The sequence below is a fragment of the Varroa jacobsoni genome, unplaced genomic scaffold (assembly GCF_002532875.2).
Source record: "Varroa jacobsoni isolate VJ856 unplaced genomic scaffold, vjacob_1.0 scaffold_558, whole genome shotgun sequence".
NCBI lineage: Eukaryota > Metazoa > Arthropoda > Arachnida > Mesostigmata > Varroidae > Varroa > Varroa jacobsoni.
In genome coordinates, this window is record NW_019213460.1 from 53100 (window position 1) to 72610 (window position 19511).

A 19511-nucleotide genomic window follows, 5' to 3' on the forward strand; every position below is an offset into this window, starting at 1 on the left:
TATCGAATGTCCACGTGCTTCTTAAATTTGTTATTCTTTGAACGCGTTTATCCGTTCGTAATGCTTATATTTTACGAGTAGCGTGAAATTTCTTTCTAAATACTAACAAAATGCCAGTCGCTGTACATAAACCCGGACCTTTAAAACAGCAAAACAAGCCTCATAAAACAGGACAACATTCAAGCAAGAGGGCAGTTGCGCGGGAGCTCTCAGGTTGGTTTTCTACACAGTGTTCGATTGCAGCACTATTATTAATCGTTAATATTAATCGTGTGACTTCAATACTGAACATTTTCATGCCCTCAAACACGGGTTAACAAAATGATTTCATAATATTCTATATTTTTATGGCATTTATATAGGCACATATATGGTGTTATCAGTACATGTCAAAATCAACGTGAAGTTCCCATTAGGCGTCTTCAGGAGTTAGCAGTTATCATGATTTTTAACATTTGAGCTACGCTTTAGCTTTATATAATGGCAATGCAAGATTCTTACACAGCTATACACACAAATAATAGAAAGAGCAAGATTAAATAGTCTTCTATAGAATAGAAATTACATTCAGTAAATGAGTTTACTATTAACGATCATAACCTTCGAATTAGTCGTGCATTTTCAAACGTGTCCTTTCACTCACCTGTAACTAGAACATACTTCGACATAAAACGCCGTCGGTTTCTGTCATGAGTTTTACACATGACTGTATACTTGAGTAAATGCATATTTTCGTATGTTACATCTGTGCATTTTACACCGTTACGGTGTATAATTAATATGATTTCTCCTAACCTACTCTTGGGGGTGCTGTTTATATACGCGTGTCAATATTACAGGACGAGTAGGCGCTAAGGTTGTCCTGAGGAAAAATAATCGGACACTTGCCCGTCATGAACGTCGACAGCAGCTGGCGCAGCTGCGCAAGAACAAACGCCTAGAGGTAGCTGAAATGAAGCGGCAAATTGGAGGACTTTCGTCGCCACCGTTCATTGTCGCCGTTGTACCGGCCCATGCCTCAGTTGATCCCCATAGGTAAACACATATGTTATATATTAGACGGATAGTTGGATTGCATCGAAAATCCAGCGTGCGATGTTTAAATCGTCGCTCAAAGCCTAAGGACCAATCCGTTTATGCGGCTGGCGTCCTCATTTCTAGCTATGACTGAAACAATGTTAGTGTCCTAGATAATTTCTAAGAAAAACCTAGTACTCATAAAGCTTTATGTTATTACTGTGCAATTTATCGTCATGTGTGCTTTTCAATTCAGTTGTCCCGTTTCCCTTTTATCTTAGTATAATTATCAACATCTGGTCGTCCCTATGATTTTATATGCAAAAACAATACACAACCTGATCCCACAGAATATTAATTGCATACAAAAATCATTCTATATTCTACATTTTTTCTTTATTGGAATTATACAGGTTGGTGGACCAGCTGAAAGGATGCCATCCGGATGTTCAATTGAAGGACAGTCCTCGTGGGGTTCTTCATTTGAATCTTCCACACTTCAAGAAGCGATACGCAATCGTAGTGTGTAATAGGGAAGACGTCTATGGTACGCTGGATGCTGTGAAAGTTGCGGATGTGACTCTTATCGTTTATGATCATGAGGAAGGGTAGGTTCACTGTGGACCTCATGGGTTACGGTTAATGGGTATTGTAAATATCTACATGAAAATATCTAACTCTGATGCGCTGAGAGTACACGTTTGATAGTTTATGTTTGAGCAGTTTGAAAGGTGATAGCGAAGTTTACGATTATATGAAGATTCTTGGCGAAAGCTAGCTTAATCGCAAGCAGTTATGGCATATGGTTGAAGTTAAATCGTCTTCAATACTTTACTTCCACACCCTGAGAAAAGCTAAAAGAATCCGTTGTTTTCTTACGTACCGTTTTTCTACAGCTATGATGCTGAAGGAGATGTACTTCTATCCACTTTGATGGCTCAAGGCTTACCTACGGCACTGCACGTCGCTTCTCCTCTAGCCGCGAGAGACGATCGACATTTCAAGAAAACCGATCTTAAAAAAGTGCTTACTAAACAGATCGAAGACAGGTAAACAGTCGGTTTGTAGTATATACAAAAGCACGGAGATTAACATTGAGTGTCTAAGATCATTCAACTCACTGTTGGTAATGGTAGCGGAGCAAGGCGCCGTTGTTCGTAGCTTCTGGCAGTGAAACACGTACTGCAAATCCTCGGAATAGTGCTTTGTATCGTTAAGCATATAAGTTAGTTTGCCGCAGTAAGTTAGTAATGCAGAATTTCTCTACGAAAGCAAACCTTTTTGATCCAAATTGATGACAATAAAAAGTTTTTCATTGTCAACAATTCTACAGTAAATATATGGAAAATGGCTTTTTAGAAGGTGTGGCTCTAAAAATATGCAGAAAGGCACTTACTCTGTCTTGAGCATAAACCAATAGCGTGATAGGTTAGCAGAAACGCATTTATATTGCATGGAGTAATGAGAAAACTTGTAGAACAACATTAGTATATTCAATGAGTGTAATTCAAAAGCAAATGCCGCTTACCCTAATTGGAATTCTAAATATACCGGTCTGTTCCCTCATGTTCTTCGTCAGATTTCCTGGAGAGAAAGTTCATTGTCTACAGAATGAGACCGACGTCGTGTTACTGCTTCGTCAAGTTGCTGATATTAAGAAACGTGTTCTTCATATGCGCGGGCATAGGGCATGCCTTCTTGCGGAGCAAACCGATTATATTCCGCATAATGAAGACGGATTCGAAGGAACTCTTAAAGTACGCGTTTAGCTTGTTAGCCCATTGACATTGTGCAATATAAATTACGGTAACTATTGTGAGTTAACGAGCAAGTAAACTGCTTGGGGAGGATCTATCTCAAGTCAGCGTTATATGTGAGGTTATTCCGTGCATAAGCTCAATAAGCATTCTCTTGTCTATTGGTGCAGGTGTCAGGCTACCTGCGTGGAGGCCGGCCATTAAATGCCAATCGCCTTGTACACATTCCGGGCTTGGGAGATTTCCAGGTGGAGCTGATTGAAGCACCTGCAGATCCATACACAATGAACTTTGCGAAGAATGGTAAGCAGCAACAAAAGCGTCGTATACAGAAATCTTAGAATATTGAAGCGAAATAATTCGTCTAACTAACCATTAATGTTAGATTACTTTTAATATAATATATATATATATATATATATATATAGGTACAAGTATATTAACAACACCGAGTTCTTAATGGCTGGAATTTTCTCTCTATTGACCATTCGTAGGAAAGGATGCGGAGGTTGTGCAAGTTGCCGATCCTAACAAGCAAGAAACACTAGAGTGTGAGAACCCCATTGATGACATGGATACCGAACAAACCTTTCCCACGGTGGAGGAGCTGGAGGAAGCAGAAAAGCAAGCAAAAACGATAAAGAAAAGGGTACCCAAAGGAACCTCGGACTACCAAGTACGTGCAACGTATACACTATTATACACAAAATTATCTATATCGTATGTATTACCTAGCTGCCCAAATTGTTAAATTGTATCGACTTAGTTTCCAGCTAGGAAACCACAAAAACAGATGAGTTCGTTTTAGTTTTCCGTAAACGTCAACTTATATTGTACGATTAGGCACTTGTAGAGCCAACAGTTTTTCCGAGATAGCACAGTTAATCTTTCTGTCAGTGAAAACCCAGGCGATCAAACCATCGCTAGATGTTTTTCTACCCGCGCGTTACGAAAGGGCATTTTTTACTAGTATTGCTACGCTAATATCAGTAATGAGAAATAAATGTCAACGTTCTAATAACGCGATGATTTAGGCAGCCTGGATTCTAGACGATGAGGATGATAAAGACCAAGGAGGAAGCGATGGCGAAGATAATGATAGCGAAGCTGATAATGCTATCGATGACAATTGTGATGATGGAGACACACCAGATTCGAGTCAGGCAGAATTTTTCGACGTCCGTGAAGAGGACTCAGAAGATAGCAACGATGAAGAAGAGGACTGGGTAGATGCAGCCAGCGATGTAATGTCTGTCGTGCCCAACGAAGTGTATGATAAAAAGATGGACATGGAAGAAGAAAATGAAACGTAAGTAAAAAAAATCGGATGCTTTAAAGGTTGAGAGAGGAAGAAACGGGAAACGATGATACGAGGAACCTTGTTATATTAGAGCAGAGAAATAAGAAAATTAATTTTTTATGTCTTATACCATGTTGAGTCAAGCCTTAAATACATTTGATTATATTCTTAAACATAGTCTGTATACATGGGTGCAATTGATTAATTTAAATGTGATTCTACTTATCTTACTACCTTAAACATTTAGTTGCTCGTCCAAAAATATCAGCGTATTATAAAAAAAAAAAGCATTGTTTGTCTTCATCTCGCAAAAGATAACTGAGCATGTTCTGGCTATTTTGTATAGTGCTTGGAACGTATTCAAAAGACGTTTTCCAGTCCGTCTATAGCCCTACGTATAGCGTCTATTGGTACCGACGTATAATTCAGAAAACTGGTTGTTGAAAATTTGCGTCTGCTTGAAATTTCTCGATATTAACAGACTTAAAAAGTTCCGTTTGCAACGTCAAGAGGAACAGTTTCCTGACGAGATGGACACTCCTCAAAACGTTAACGCCCGAACGCGGTTTCAGCGGTTCCGTGGTCTTAAAAGTTTTCACTCATCACCGTGGGATCCTAAAGAAAATCTGCCGCGTGACTACGCGCGCATATTCCAGTTCAAGAACTTTACGCGAGTGCGCCGTAAGGTCACTCGCATCAGTGAAGAGGATTGTGATGGTGCTCAGGTAGACAGAGAATATCATAGACAACGTATGTTATTATTATAGCTAAAATTAAAATAGGATATTATTGTTGGTAAGCATTTTTTAAATCTTGTACAATTTTGTAGCGATACTTAGCAAAAAACGATTATCAATTACTTAGTATGTTTTCCTGTATTCGGTGTTTCCAGCCTGGAACCTATATCACGGTTTATATTAAGAATGTACCACGTCGTGTAGACAGACATCGATCTCCGCTTATTGTGTTTGGCCTGTTTGAACACGAACAAAAGATGTCTGTTCTGAATGTGACTATCAAGAGGCATCAAACATTCAATCTACCTATTCGAAGTAAAGAAAGGCTTATATTCCACATTGGATTTAGAAGGTACGAAACTCACCTTACACAATGCGTAGATATGTGCACGATGTGCATTATTCGTTACGCTTATTTTTAACTATTTAATTTCAGTGACGCCTTCGTGTAGTTAATAATAGATGTCCTTTTAAATGTCTATCCAATTCCAATCTTGATTACGGTTGGTGGCCTAGTAATATAATTAATAATAATAATAAAAATCAATTTTCAGTACATGTATGTTTGGGATACGTTAACCAATGATCGGCCTACCTTAATAACTATTCGATTCACGAGTTCACGTTCGGAGAGGTTATCGGCCGAGTCATACATTAAGAAAGGTCGTTCCCAATAAGGGTTTATATCTAGATTTTACTTTAGAGTTTTACGTGCGATATCGCGGTAGACATTGATTGAGAATAAGTCTAGAGATGGCATGTAAGGAACTACTAATGGTGGAAGAATGATTAGCAACAATGCAGTAGTTACTTCGAAACTCTACTACAATGTGTTGATTAGATGGGTGATATATTATTACTTCTGTATTGATTCTGCATTGATTATTTTTCTGTTTTGTTAACCTTTCTAAGGGTGAGTTGCTATTCAGTATTCGTTAAAAAGGATGGATTTCTTTTCTTTGTTTGAGGTAATTTCAGATTTGCAAACTGTCCAATTTTCTCTCAACACACAATGGGAACCAAGCATAAATTGGAGCGCTTCTTGCCTGCTGAGGGTGTCTGCGTGGCTTCAATGTTTGCACCAATTACCTTCCCTCCAGCTCCGGTTCTAGTTTTTCAAGTACGTGTGGAGGATGGGTGCCCTCACATACTAAGATTTAACATGCACTGTACTATGTGAGGCAGCTATATAGTAGAACAACTAAATATTGTACTAAATATATAAAAATAAGCCTATATATATATATATATATATATATATATATATATATATATGGTGCGTTGTACATTCTAATTTTGCCAAAAAAAGTTTTTTGTTTTGCATTTACAGGAATCGCCGAACGGAGCTCAAAGGCTAGTTGCGACAGGTGTTGTCTTATCTGCAAATCCGGATCGCTGCATTATTAAACGAGTCGTCCTTTCTGGTCATCCGTTCAAAATCAATCGAAGACACGCCGTTATTCGATATATGTTTTTTAATCGAGGTATAGCGGCAAGGTCACACCAATATCAGCAATATTTTAAAATTACCATAATGCTTTGTGCAAAAAAGCAAAATTTTCCTCTAGAGGAGAATTATTTAACAAATAAACTCTATCTTTGCCAGGATGAAACTTCGGCCATGCAAAAAAATCTGCCCGATTTATGCACCATGAGAGCTTGTTCTGTGATGCACGAACTTGCGGACGCGGACTTTTAGTGATGTATATATAGATGCGTTTCTTGCACGTTATATACATATATAAATACAAACAGTCATTGTGGAACGTTACCTATAGTGCGACTTAATCGACTGTTAAGTGGTAATTTATGTCGATGTTGTATCTTGTGATTTGTGTTTTCAGAGGACATTCTTTGGTTTAAACCGATTGAACTTCGTACCAAATATGGCCTCAGAGGACATATCAGGGAGCCACTTGGTAAGTAGTGTATTACTGATGATTGAGAATCTTTAAGTAAAAAATGTAATCTCATTAATTAGTGATTACAACTCTTATTTTTCAACTCAACACCTCATTAATTAGTGAAAACATTATCACCATTTGACGTTTGCGTTTAGGCAGGCCAGTATAATACTCATGCGAACCAAATTCTAATATGCCACAACATTAGAGACCTGAAATTCTCAGTAAATATCAGGCGAATAATAACAGCAATTGCCTTATAATATCGCATTGTTTAGTTATATTTAGTAAGTATATATATATGTATCTATATATATATATATATATATATATGATTATTATTATTGTTATTGAACACCAATTACCTTCTGGTAACTCACTAGAGCCAAATTAATGTTGACGTTGTGTTTTCTGCGCACGGTTTAGGTACTCATGGACACATGAAGTGCGTCTTTAATAAGCAAATGAAATCGATGGACACCGTTCTTATCAACCTTTACAAGCGGGTTTTTCCGAAATGGACATTTGATCCGCACGTTGAGCCGCCCAAGTTTATCGAGACAAACCATATAGGAGTAGAGTTGACGGCAAATGACTATGAACAAGACGACAACATGGAGTGAAGTGCAAGAAAGACTGTTGTTTTAAAATACCTTTAGCACTCGATGGCATCTTAGGGGAACTCACTTAGAAATGGTGTAGTATATAATTTTTCTCAGAAAGTTCACACGCTGATATTACCAATCAGCATCACAACCGAAGAAAAAAATATTAGCCCGTAATCGCTACTAAGGTGCAGAAATTATTTTTTCCATATGTTTATTCTAGATAGTGTTTATTAAATGACCTATAAAGGCATTACCATGCAGGATGTAAGGAAACGGTTTGATGATTGGTGCCTTTGCAAACATTAACATATAATCAGTGCTGATTTTGTTCAGAAACCACAAATTTAATTAATGTGGCTATTTGTAAGTTAACACTAAGATTGTCTAAAGTGAAATTTTTCACAGACTATATTGAGAATGTGCAGGCAATGTCTTGTCTGTTTTTGTTATTTGAGGTCACTAGATAGCGTTGTGATTAACCTTATAAACACAATTGCTTGGGTAATAACCAGATATCGATGTGAAGATTGAAGTGGCGAGCAACTATAGAAGTGTCAACTCAGATATTGCTGAAAATATGAAACTACTTTAATAAATGAGCGAACGGAAGAAGCTCTGAAAACAGTTGTATGCTCCATGTTTATTGGTTTCTGTAAACATACGTGAATTTGTTTTTTCCTATAATAACCTGCTGATATGCTACTCAAAAAGCTGACAGTTACCTATATTTGTAGAAAGCGGTATGAATCAGCGATTAATGCCTACAGACAGAACACACACACACACAAAACTTCTGCTTTTTCGTACTATAAAAAACTGAAAGTGCTGTTACACCCATGAACATTGTGTTCTTACCTTAAATATACCTTGGAGGATGATGGCTTTTAATTAAAGATGGCTTCCTTGGATATGTAATTCCCGTTAAATATCAATATGCATATGATCTCATGGTTTAAATGGAGTAAGCGCTAGTTGAAGCATTACTGGAAGAAAAATCTAGTCAACTAGACTTCTAGCTGTAGACTGTCATGAAGCGCCTTCGAAAAGTGTTTTTGGATACAACGCTGTTGACGAGAGCAAAACTATACTGAAACAAACCAAGCAAACACAAAAGTCAGTTGTCAGATTCACTGGGTGGCTGTCTTTTCGAGATGGCAATCCAGGGAGATGCTTCAGTTTTAATGACACTAACAGTGATAGGCTTAATAATACAACAAAACTTCGGAATTTAGAACAAAACTCAAAGATTGCAAAGGTTTTAAATAGATTTGGGTAGACACGCATTAAAAAGACATTGTGCTGTTATTGTGAGAAACAGTGATTTTATTCTTATTGATCTATAAAAAATTGGCTGCGCCACTGTGTCAACAATATATAAATAATTCTGCATGTGTTAATACCATCTGTTTCAGGCATAGATGGCTGCCGTTCGTTATGGTTTTATGACCTACACATGTGCTACTATACATAGTCAGTGCAAAATTGCTTCCCATCACCGCCTGTCTGATCAATATTATCACCAATATGGCCGCTCTGCTTTAGTCATTTGTTTTTTCCGTTTAGGCATGCATATTTTTCCCTTGCTATGGTTATTTGAAATGTTCTTCCGGTCATAATAGGATTCAGGTTTTCATCATTTATACAACATTTTCACTGTTTTTAACGTTAAGATCGTGCTCCATTTGAGCATAATCTTCACAAAATAAATGAGCACTTGGCCACTTATTCAATCATTTATTCGCATACCCATTAATTGCTTACGTTCGACAGTCCGTCTGTGCGGTTTACATTGATTGTGCATCGATTATTTCATCGCCTGTCGTTTTTATCACTTCAGTATTTAGCAGAACTCTGCGAAGTGGCAAATCTTATCCAGGCACCAGCTTATATTAAATGGGCCACTTCCTGCTTTTACTTCAACGGCAATGTAGAAACGTCTAAAGTTGAAAGCTGTTGCAAGAATATATGGCCGTACTACATGGACTGGGCTCTCCTTAACTCTTTGCGGGGTTTGAGTTGGCCTTCACCTTCTGATGTTTCGGTGACTTCCGTACTTCCGAGTCAACTTAGCCGGCCTACTGATGTTCTGGGAAAACAACTACTACGTTGACTTTAGTCTTCGACGGTAGCTAGTCTGTTGCGACACTAACGACGGTTTTAAAGTCAAGAGAAATAGCCTTCCTATTTTCCTTGTAATATTTATTTATTTACTGCAGCTATATATGCCTATAATAAGAATTCTTTTAATTACCATTACTTCGTTACCATTACACCTCGTAACCAATAAACACTTATGTCACATACATAGCTGTGAAAGTGTATAAGCTCCAGCATACTAACAGATTATAGAAACGGACAGAACATATGGAAGTTACCTGTAATAAAATGTACATAACTCTATGGAAATAACCTCGAACAACAAAGTATCTGTATGTACCATTTTAGTGTTCACATTTGCCACATGCATTTTTTATCTTCAAATCTCCTTTGGTTGTTTATTGTTTCATACATCCGCTTTCCTTAAATGACTTTATAGAACCTTTCGTAATAACGCTGGAAAGCCATATACGCTAAATATTCAGGTTGAAAATTATTTGGTGCATTTAGGTTCGTTTTACTTGGTTAAATAAATGTGGGGCGATAAAGAGCTATATGAACCAACATGTAGGAACAGGTAACACTTTCCCTCGAAGAACAAAATTTTTAATTCGATGAGAATCCTAATGCAAAAACAGCTTACCATAAAATATTGTATCACCCCAACTACCGTATACATACAAGTTAGCTTATTTTAGCGACAACAGCTTTGTAGAATATATTGTATAAAAACAAACTGCAATTATTACTGTTGGCCCCTAATTTAATTGAACTCCCTTTTCCTACTGGATAACTTCTGAACAGTCGGAACACAAATACTACATCAAAGGTTGTTCTATGAAGTTGCTAGATTTTGAAGAGACCTGTGTTATATTATAACAGTCACTACCTATGATAGCCAGTATCGATATGTTGTAGCTAGCACTAAACAATTAAGTTTTATACAGAAACTCACATTTCACACAAAAGTCTTCACTGTTTTTTTTTTCATAATTTAAGCATAAATTAAAACAGAACATTTTTTACTGACGAACTTTGAAATTACCCCCATTTTTCACTGGTAACCGTACACTGTAATTGTGTTTGAAATTTCGCATGTTCTTCGCTTATCAGAGAGTGAGTGGCACTTCACACATAGGGCGTAAGTGAAATCATAAGAGACGTGCCGTCGGTAACTGTTGCTGACGTTGTGGTTTTTCAGTGCCTATTCAGTTATGGTCTGCTACAAACGCGAAATTTCGCCCTTCTTTATTTCTTTGAATCCTTATCAGCCTGCCATTCCCAGGTTATTAACTGCTTTAATTGAGCTTTTGTTTTTCTTGCGAGGCAGCTGCCGCCGCAACAAATTTCTCCTGTTGTTGCTCAATAGTTGGCGTGGCAGTACCGCTGCCGTCGATCCCCTCGTTGTCTTCAAGATACTTCAACTTGTCCGTGGCTTCATCATTGTCATCACTAACCGGATAAAGGTTTGGGTATTGCTGTATACATGCCTGCATTTTCTGGAATGAAGCCATACATTCGCTGCCTGTGATGGCAGTAATAAAACGGTGACACGTAGACAAACAAACACATACAAATACAGAATTGTTAAACCATGGTTACTGTACTTAATTAGTAATATAGTGTAATCTGGAAGTAACATAATATACTACACTATACGGTAACAACACTAATCAAGCAAACATCGGCTTTAACAATCTAGCTAAAACGACACTGTCAAAAAACGCGAGAGTACCAGAATATCTTGTAAATTCCTCAACGACACTTGTTTTCCTAGTCAATGGCAGTGACATTAATAAGTCGGACTAGCATGCAATAACATACAATTTCTGCCTTTTTATCTAGACATTTAGACGAAACGGATCATTCAAGTTAAACTGACATTTGCCTAATTACCTTGCGGATCCGCCTTGGAGTAATGGAAACAACTGAATGCGTCTTGGAACTCTAACGCGCAGGGGCCGCTGGCCATGCCTCCAAGGCATGGACAGTCCCAATTAATATCACCGTTGGCCAAAATTGCACCTAAAATTAGAGAACAGCACAAAAATAACTAACAGACTGAATTCTCTAGCAAGCAAAATTTTGAATACATCCACATACTTCGCAATCGAAGCCTGAGCATGGGATTTTGATCTTAATAGTTTCTTATGCAAAAAATGTGCTTTGTGAACGAAAAGGCCTGAAGATAGATTTAAAGAATACGCAAAATAATACGCACCTACAGTATATTTTTAATGAAATCACAGTGACACGTCACAGGTGCACTTATGCATGACCGTTAAAGGCATAAATCTACACAAACAACTATATGAAATTTGGTAGCGTGTCAGTAAAACTAACTCTAAAAATGTACTTGCAAAATACTTCCAAGTTAATAAGAAACGTTGCTCATTCAAGGCGAAGATAACGTGTTCCATTTCCTAGCTTGTTTCCAACTAAAAACGGAATTTCATAGATAGGTCCAAATGGAGTAAAAGTAACAATCTCTATACATACATATTCTATTTTAAAAATTCACACACAAATTCACATTCTTAATTTAACCTAAAAGCGCAAACCGTTTGACGAGTATAAGGATTTTTAAATGGCTCCATCAGCAACAATCGCTTCCCAAAACCTCGAGGTGCATAAATAATGAGAGCTCACTGATCTATCGATTTCAGCCTGACAGCTGTCTGGGAGGCGCTGCGATCCTGACGCAGAACGACAGTAATCTCCTTTTTTGTTACTTCGCAGAGGGTAATAACATAGTGCCACTGCATTTGGGATCATCTCGTTTTGTACACCATTGCTTTTACGTACGCGGTAGCTACTCACCAGAAATCGGTTTATTCTTTCTAATGCGCCAACTTCTGCTAAACTAAATCGCATTCATACTGAGCTTTACTGAAACAAAGAACTTCCACGACCATCGGTAGATAAAGGATTCGATAATATTACGTGCGAACAAATGAGACGTCGTTACGGCATCGGGGCAAGGAGTGCATTATAGCAGAGACAATTGTCCAAGATAAAATCAAAAGTTATTGCCATGTAGTTTTTACGTCAATATGGTAATCTCTCGCTCATTAAGTGGATTGCAAGGATTCTTGATAATTTAAAAAAAAATTAAGCAACCTTTTTCCAGAGTGTCAATACAGTCAATCAAAAGAGTATCAATCAAATACAACCAATATTTTTTTTACTCCTAATACGCACTGAATGGTATATTAGCCGCACTGTATATCTAAACTTATATTTACTTACCGGCTGGTTCATCATTCGCAGTAGGGGGCAGTTGATATTTTGGACTGACTTGGGCGTCTTCTTCGGTCATCAGGACGACGTGATCCTTGCCTGTAATCAGAAAAAAACGCAAGAAAAATCAATAAATTGTATTTTTTTTAGTACGAACTTGACTGGGTAGAGCAAATATGTATATTCAATGCAGATATTCGCCCGCCAATATTGTGCTAAATGCATAATTCGTTTCACTATTTGTTTTTATTATTTCATTTGTCCTTAATATATCACCCAACTTCACTTTGATAAAGTCTCTATAATTTCGATTTGATATTCCAATATTCCAAAATTTGATGATTCCAATAATTCTGCAATTACTACTACAAATACTGCAATCATATACGACAAAAATGGGTGTTTTTTATGTTATGCTGGTAAATTCAGCTGCTGTGTACGTCGAGTACAAGGTGATAATAATCGTTAACACAAAAACAGTTTTAATTCCACGCCAGTTATTGTTTCTTCTAAATGCTCGACGAATTGTTTTACGACATGCTTGCAAATGCAAAACTAAAACTATTTTCTTTGTTCTGAGCACTCTTGTATGTCCTTCATATTGAAACGAACGCAAGTGAATGTAAGAGGACTTGCTGTAGTAATATCAATGAGTTAGCTTAGGCCACTTCAGCCTGAGTCGCTTCCTTGTTTTTCTATTTGGTTGGTTAATGGTAAACTTCCGTAGATGCGGAACTCCTTTAAAATACCCTCACAGAAACACAAGCGGGGCATTTTACTATAACCTTTTGGATCTGGCAACTTTTTTGCTCCGCAAAGATTACTTGCTTGCCATCCGCTTCAAATTATCGTCGTAAGCCTATCGCAGTTACATAAACTTCTCCTCAGCTGTAATGGCAGTAATTATATGCTGTTAGCATATTCTATTCTAAACATGCAGTTACATGACGTTGCGCCAGCAGGTTATTGGTGTGCCGGTCAACCTCCGTTGCGCGCGATCCACTGAAACTATGGCTCTTTATATATATATATATTTTTTTTATTTTTTTTTATAGGCGGTCTTATGCCAAAGATATATACTTTTGGCATAAGACGGCCGAAAGATGATCACCTTTCAACTCAAACAGTAGTCGATGGCCTGCTTTTTTATGCACTCATCAGACAAAAATGATGTCAATATTTCACGGTTAAGTCCACTTACCAAAATCATATTCTGTAGTCGTCATAGCCATCTGTTAATTAATTGGACGTTAGCTAGATTTCCAATAATGTCGTCGGCGGATAATCAACACAGTGGCTATTACTGTTGTTGCTATTACGGTGTAGTCTCGAGCAGGACTTTGTCAAGAATGGCCGCTCTTCGTCTGTTAATTTCCAGGGCCGGCGTGTAATCGTAGAGCAAATGCTGTTTTATCTCCTAACACCAATGCGTCCTCTATACCTGCTTTTCTTGTCGCGAACAATTCACACTAAGGGCACGTACTCAGGTGAAACGAACTTCTCATTCCAAGCAGAAGTTATTCGCACCGATTTTCCTTTTCCAGCGCAATATCTGTCCGCGTAGTTTCTTGTTGACATCTACTAACTATCCGCTACCCTAAGCCGCATGAATTCAAACGAGAGCTGTTCCGTTTTCTTCGCGCAGGCAGCATGCACGATTAACCCACCGGACCTGGACGCCGCCATCTTGCCTACAACAGCCCGCATTCGCCGGTCTACTGTCGGCTGCTCATGGTACCGGCACTTTTTGATGTTACACCTGCGCAAATCTACGCTGCACTTTTACATCCTTCTGCTCGAGGTGTTTATTTTGTTAGCGCTGTTGTTGTTTTTAATGGCGGACTGCTTCAACTACTGCTGGCGCACCGATCGTGCTGTCATAGCAGGCTCAACGCATAGAAGTAGCGTATTAGAGAATTTAGCTTGGCGCATGCGCCGTGACGGCGATTTTTTGCCCGTCACTTCGGCTGTGGGCGAAGCTGAATATCACCGAAGGCCGAAGGGCCGAAGTCGTTTGTTGTGGCTCTGTCAGGCCGAGTGGCCATCATCCGGCTAGATGCCCCGCACCGACCAGCGACTCACTCAGCTGGGAGGGCGCGCACCGGGCAAGGGCTCGAAGGCCAACCGAGCGGAGCAGGCGGGGGCAGGAGCCGCGAGGGAATGAGGGACAAACGTAGCACAGGCGAGCGAACAAAAACAAACAAGTAACAAACGGCCGAACGACCGATCGACCGACCAACGAATAGATGGAACAGCCAAACAAAATGCCCAAACGCTCAACGTCGTATCGCTATCCGTTCTGATAATAGTTGACGGTGGCCCTGTCTGGTAGCCATTGCCGGCGTTGCTGTCTGCACCATTACGACAGCATCTCTCCATCGCATCGTTTTTGCTGCGACAGCAGTACCAGCATCAGCCACAGCATCCTGCAGAAGCGAAACGGGATAAACAGTGGGATAATGGCAGCCGAGGCTGCCTTATGGCTATTGCTGTCCGTTAACGAAAAGCTGCGCACAGAGGGGCTACCGCTGATGAGAAGTCGAAGGCAATCAAGCGATACCAGCGCCACTGCACGACCAGCACTAGCATCACCTATCACCCGAAGACACGAGAACACCTAACGAAGTAATTGACAATGACTGGCAGAGCGAGCACAACACGTCGCTTGTGCCGCCGACGCTGCTGAGTTACCGGCGGCAAAGAAAGGCCCAAGACAGATTGCTTGATGAACAGATAGGTGAGGCCAGTGACGTGGCGTCGCTTGCCACCTCGCCCACTATTAGAGGTGGTCCGCTGTAATAGCTACGCATGTACAGAGTTACACGAGGAACAACCGAACGGAAAGAAACTCCACTGGTATTAGAAGGCGCTGGGTCTCTCGCCTCTAAGACAGTTCAGCGGTCCAGTGAACCACTAAATCTCAGCGAGTCAGTCGTACACAAAAACCTCACTTGTATCTGCTTTTCGCTCTTAGGCCTTGAAGAAGACGGCGAAGGCTGACAGACGACCTTTTGTCGCGGGTCGGTCCGAAGACTCGTTCATTCTCTATTGCGTCCTTCTGTTAATCTCTCTGTTGCAACGCTAATAGGAAGAATAGAAGTCGCGCAGCTTCCGCCTCTGAGTGGAAGGTATAAGCAGGCAGGCAGACAGGCAGGCAGGCAGGAAAGGCCGCGAGGGCTATGATAACGATATCTGTTTGTTCGCCATTTCGGCACTGGTCAGTTGATTCAGCAATGGCTTGTTCGCGCTTGTTGACTACTCTTTACTGGTGACTGCCAAGGCCTGGTGCAAAAAGCGACGCAGCAGTTGTGAAACAGGCGCTGGCCGGCTGGCTTGCTTTCCATCATTTGCATCGAAAGGCGTCAAAAACGAGCGGGCGAATTAGACACAGCAGCGAACAACTGCGTGGTAGGGAGGCTGCCATAACGACTTCAGTCACTGAAAGAGACCGCTGTTGTTGCTTTTTTGTCGACAACGGCGGGGATGCTTCTTCTGCTGCTGCATCATGCGAAAAAATACACTCTTCTGTCGTCGGCTTTCATTGCCCTGTACGTCTGAGTCGTTTTTTTTTTTCGCTTCTTATCGCCGCTGCGGCGGCTGTTCCTTGTCCTTTGTTTGCACACTTCCATTCGGGTCTCTTTCGCCCTTTTGCTTCTGGCAACGATAGCGATTTCCCAAACGTGTACAACGAAGACTACCAATAACATCATCTTCGTTGAACTCCGCACTATCGTCGCAGAGCTCAGCGACGATAACTGCCAATCGTAAAGAAACGAAGTGACGACATTGTATAGTTTGTATGATTGGTCTTTAACGGGGTCTGGATGCGATGAATGGCGCACTAGGATGCTCTCAAAATGCATACCGTAGATTTGCGAGGTCGATGCGGGCCAAACTATGGAACTGCCAATGGTATGAATTGTTTCATATACGACAGTCCATTACTGACTTTTTTTTTTTAATTGAAACACCTAAGTCAGGCAAATTGCATTTGTGTCCAATGGCCGTCTAGTGTACCACGGGGCAAACGGGGTGGATTTTGTATGTTCATACGTCGAAAAAAAATAAGATCATCTGTTATCTCAACTAATGGTAAGTACCCATTTAGTGAGTAGTTGCCTACTTATACCTAATATTAAGTGCACAGATGTTGTAACAGCTTTTGTACGGGCGACTCTGTTTTGCATGGTCTCATAGATATAAATAGGTATTCTACATGGAGGACGCATTTTTCATAAACTGGGAGCATGTGTAGAAAGCCGTTTTATCTGACATGCCCTAAAGGTATATAGTTAGGCGTATTGCGCATAATGAGACCTGCCTTTATTTTCGATTGGGTTTCGTAATTGTTACGCTTTACTGATATAATAATAATAATAATACGGAAGCCAGAGACTTTATACACGTGGTCCGAATCAGCTACGCTGATTACATTTACCTAGTTTTCTTGGTACTTAATTATGACCAATCTTGGTGAATTCATATATGTCTACCATTTTATTATTTACTTTTCATATTACAATACAACAATTCTACGCCTAATGTCTGTTAGAACACGAGGTAATTGTGCTTTGATCCATGTTACTATGTGTGCCTATGTGAGCTTTTGCCTATTCGTTCGCCTCACTTAAGCACTACTTATTCGTTTTAAATAGTAATCCTACAGTAGTAATCAACAGTTATATAGCCTTGAAAGGATTGGATCTTTTTAGGCAAACGCAACTTAGCGTTTCCCTCTGATTAAAGGTCAACAATTGTCTTGTCGCTGTTTGTTACAGTCGTGGCTATTACTGGTCGGGGGTTGGGCTGAATCTACAACGATACACAGTCGACTATACCACTTGCTTGTTTTTTATGTAAATAAATGTAAACCTGATTAGATGAGATGCCAGCTCATCATGCAGCGTGCGTCAAATGAATTATGCCACACTGGTTCAAATCTCAACGTTGACAACAATGATTACCAAGTATTAATCATCAGGAAAGTAAGAAATGAAGGAAAATAAAGCACCAATATTAATATCAATAGCTATTTGTATGGTTGCTCCGCTGTTTCATACAAAATTTTAGAGAAGTTCGGCGAGATTCACTCTTAGTTAGACCGTTATCGGTAGGTTTGTGATATTACACCTTAAAACAAGCGATTGTGAGGATTTGTTCCTATTAGGATAATAACTGAACATATTAACTAAAAATATCTAAATTAGTTACGCCTGTGATAATACAGAGCTCCTGCGGCTTGTTTCTTCGTATGTTCTTAAGAAATATCTAGCATTGCGCTCAAAGCAACCATATCCACATTCAAGCACTATCGAAAACATTTGGTTGGACTGCAAAACCAAACAGAAAATAAGAAGAAGAGATCAAACAGAAAAAAAATCAAACAAGACAAGAATCTGGGTCCACTTAAACTTACTCCGCTGGTAGGGTAATGAATTACGCCCGCAATGTTCCTCCTACGATAAATGCCTTGTTGTTAACAGTGACTTCATATTGCAATTCTCCATACAAACTGTGGCCCATTTGTGCTCCCTGGGGCAGCAAGCCAAGGTTGTGCGCGCTAACAGAAGTAACGCCGTTAAGTGACCTGCTTTCGTAGGCGAGCATAACGTAAATACGGGCAACTATAAAAAAACAGGTAGTACTATAAAGGACTGTGAAGTGTCTACGCTTGAAGCTGCGGTTGGCGGTGTTACACGCCATTTTATACTAGTAAATTGAAGTCAGACTTCTTTTATACCCAGTAACGATATGTAATCTGAGATGGTTGTTGGCATAATTTACAATCACAGAAATATTACGCAGAACTATTCCAAAAAATTATCCGAATATGCAGCTGTATAATGACGGGGTGCAAAGTGCATTGCAGAGTAATGGTTTACCAATAATTTTGCGGAAGCGCAAAAAATGTATGATGCCTTTAAAAAATTGAGATTGTTGAGATAATTAGATTAATTCAATAAATGTTGACAAAGATGGAGTACGCCTTCACCATACAATTCGCAGCACGGAAGAAAATATGTCTGTGTCCTTATTCGACTGTAAGCCACCTTACGTGCCCTTAGATTCAATAGACAGACCTGTCCAGTGTAATTTATCCAGGTGCGTGATAGCTGCATAATAGATGTCTCCAATGGGCTTCTTATGAAATTTCTAGCTGATCTTAAGCTAAAAGCAAGCAGTTATATAACAAATATTTATGTGATTGTTTGTGTTGTATTTTAGCTTCAGCACAGCGTCGCTCCAACTCAGCAGATCCATTTCGGTATCTATTCGTTGCATCCCTTTGATTCGGCGTTGCATGCAAGGAAGTGAGTGTTCTGAAATGCAAGATTAATGAATGTTCGCAGCAGAAGACATCTTTGACAGACGATCTCCACAACGGGATTTACTTACTAGAAGAGCCGATGCGATCTGAACTGAATAAATAGACGGATAGATACGAATCCCATACCGTTGTGGTCTCATGTTGGGGTTCAGTGCAATATTACTTTGTCCTCCTCCCCCCCCAACCACACGATCTTCAGAACATTAACATCACCAGCCCCACTTGCTCATGTAGATATGCATGCACATACCAACTATCAGTAATTGCTCCTGTTGAGATGCCCACTACATTAGCCGACTTCCACAGGTCACGTAATCGGTTCCTCGGTTGTTCGCAGCAGCGTGAAGATTGCCGTTGCAGACGACATAGCAGCGGCAGCAGGGCTGCTGCAATCCGCTATTATTCGGATGTAATATCGAAAAGTCGCTGTCGGCACCGTTGCAAACCGCATCGCAGCAAGCCCTTCAAATCATATCCGTGTACGTTTTCTATGTATAGATAATGTTATTAGTATGTATTTGTA

General features: G+C 39.7%; 3 protein-coding genes and 1 long non-coding RNA gene across 12 annotated transcripts in view; 2 read left to right on the top strand and 2 right to left on the bottom strand.

The window, feature by feature from the left end:
- Positions 1 to 4: 4 nt before the first annotated feature.
- On the top strand, positions 5 to 7947 carry Tsr1 (Tsr1 ribosome assembly factor). Of its 2 annotated transcripts, none has more exons than XM_022834978.2 (14): positions 5 to 213; positions 840 to 1035; positions 1431 to 1625; positions 1914 to 2066; positions 2597 to 2774; positions 2945 to 3077; positions 3269 to 3450; positions 3809 to 4083; positions 4556 to 4799; positions 4967 to 5163; positions 5790 to 5931; positions 6142 to 6295; positions 6656 to 6730; positions 7142 to 7947. In XM_022834978.2, the coding sequence occupies exons 1-14, from the start codon at positions 111 to 113 to the stop codon at positions 7336 to 7338; spliced, it is 2424 nt and encodes an 807-aa protein (XP_022690713.1). In that variant the 5' UTR covers positions 5 to 110; the 3' UTR covers positions 7339 to 7947. The 2 variants fall into 2 exon arrangements, with proteins under 2 accessions (XP_022690713.1, XP_086824844.1); XM_086968718.1 differs by lacking the exon at positions 5 to 213 and adding an exon at positions 282 to 312.
- Positions 7948 to 8623: 676 nt separating this feature from the next.
- On the bottom strand, positions 8624 to 14440 carry LOC111261461 (mitochondrial intermembrane space import and assembly protein 40-B). The gene is made up of 4 exons (XM_022834994.2): positions 13862 to 14440; positions 12670 to 12759; positions 11317 to 11445; positions 8624 to 10945 (listed from the first exon to the last, which is right to left on the bottom strand). Exons 1-4 carry the CDS (start codon positions 13890 to 13892, stop codon positions 10719 to 10721), a joined length of 477 nt encoding a protein of 158 aa, XP_022690729.1. The 5' UTR covers positions 13893 to 14440; the 3' UTR covers positions 8624 to 10718.
- A 229-nt stretch (positions 14441 to 14669) lies between these two features.
- The window catches only part of LOC147753332 (uncharacterized), a 31447-nt gene continuing 26605 nt past the window's right edge, over positions 14670 to 19511 (top strand). For 3 of the 8 annotated variants that reach the window (XR_015311509.1, XR_015311508.1, XM_086968727.1), the window contains exons 1-3: positions 16773 to 17645; positions 18886 to 18971; positions 19295 to 19467. Coding sequence is in view for 4 of the 8 variants with exons in the window: in XM_086968727.1 (XP_086824853.1) it covers positions 17541 to 17645; positions 18886 to 18971; positions 19295 to 19467 (364 nt within the window). In the remaining 4 variants the exon portion in view is untranslated. The other 5 variants (XM_086968725.1, XM_086968726.1, XR_015311510.1 and 2 more) reach the window with 5 other exon arrangements.
- On the bottom strand, positions 17135 to 18879 carry LOC111261463 (uncharacterized). The gene is made up of 2 exons (XR_002680980.1): positions 18077 to 18879; positions 17135 to 17790 (listed from the first exon to the last, which is right to left on the bottom strand). It is a non-coding gene; the product is annotated as an uncharacterized LOC111261463 (long non-coding RNA).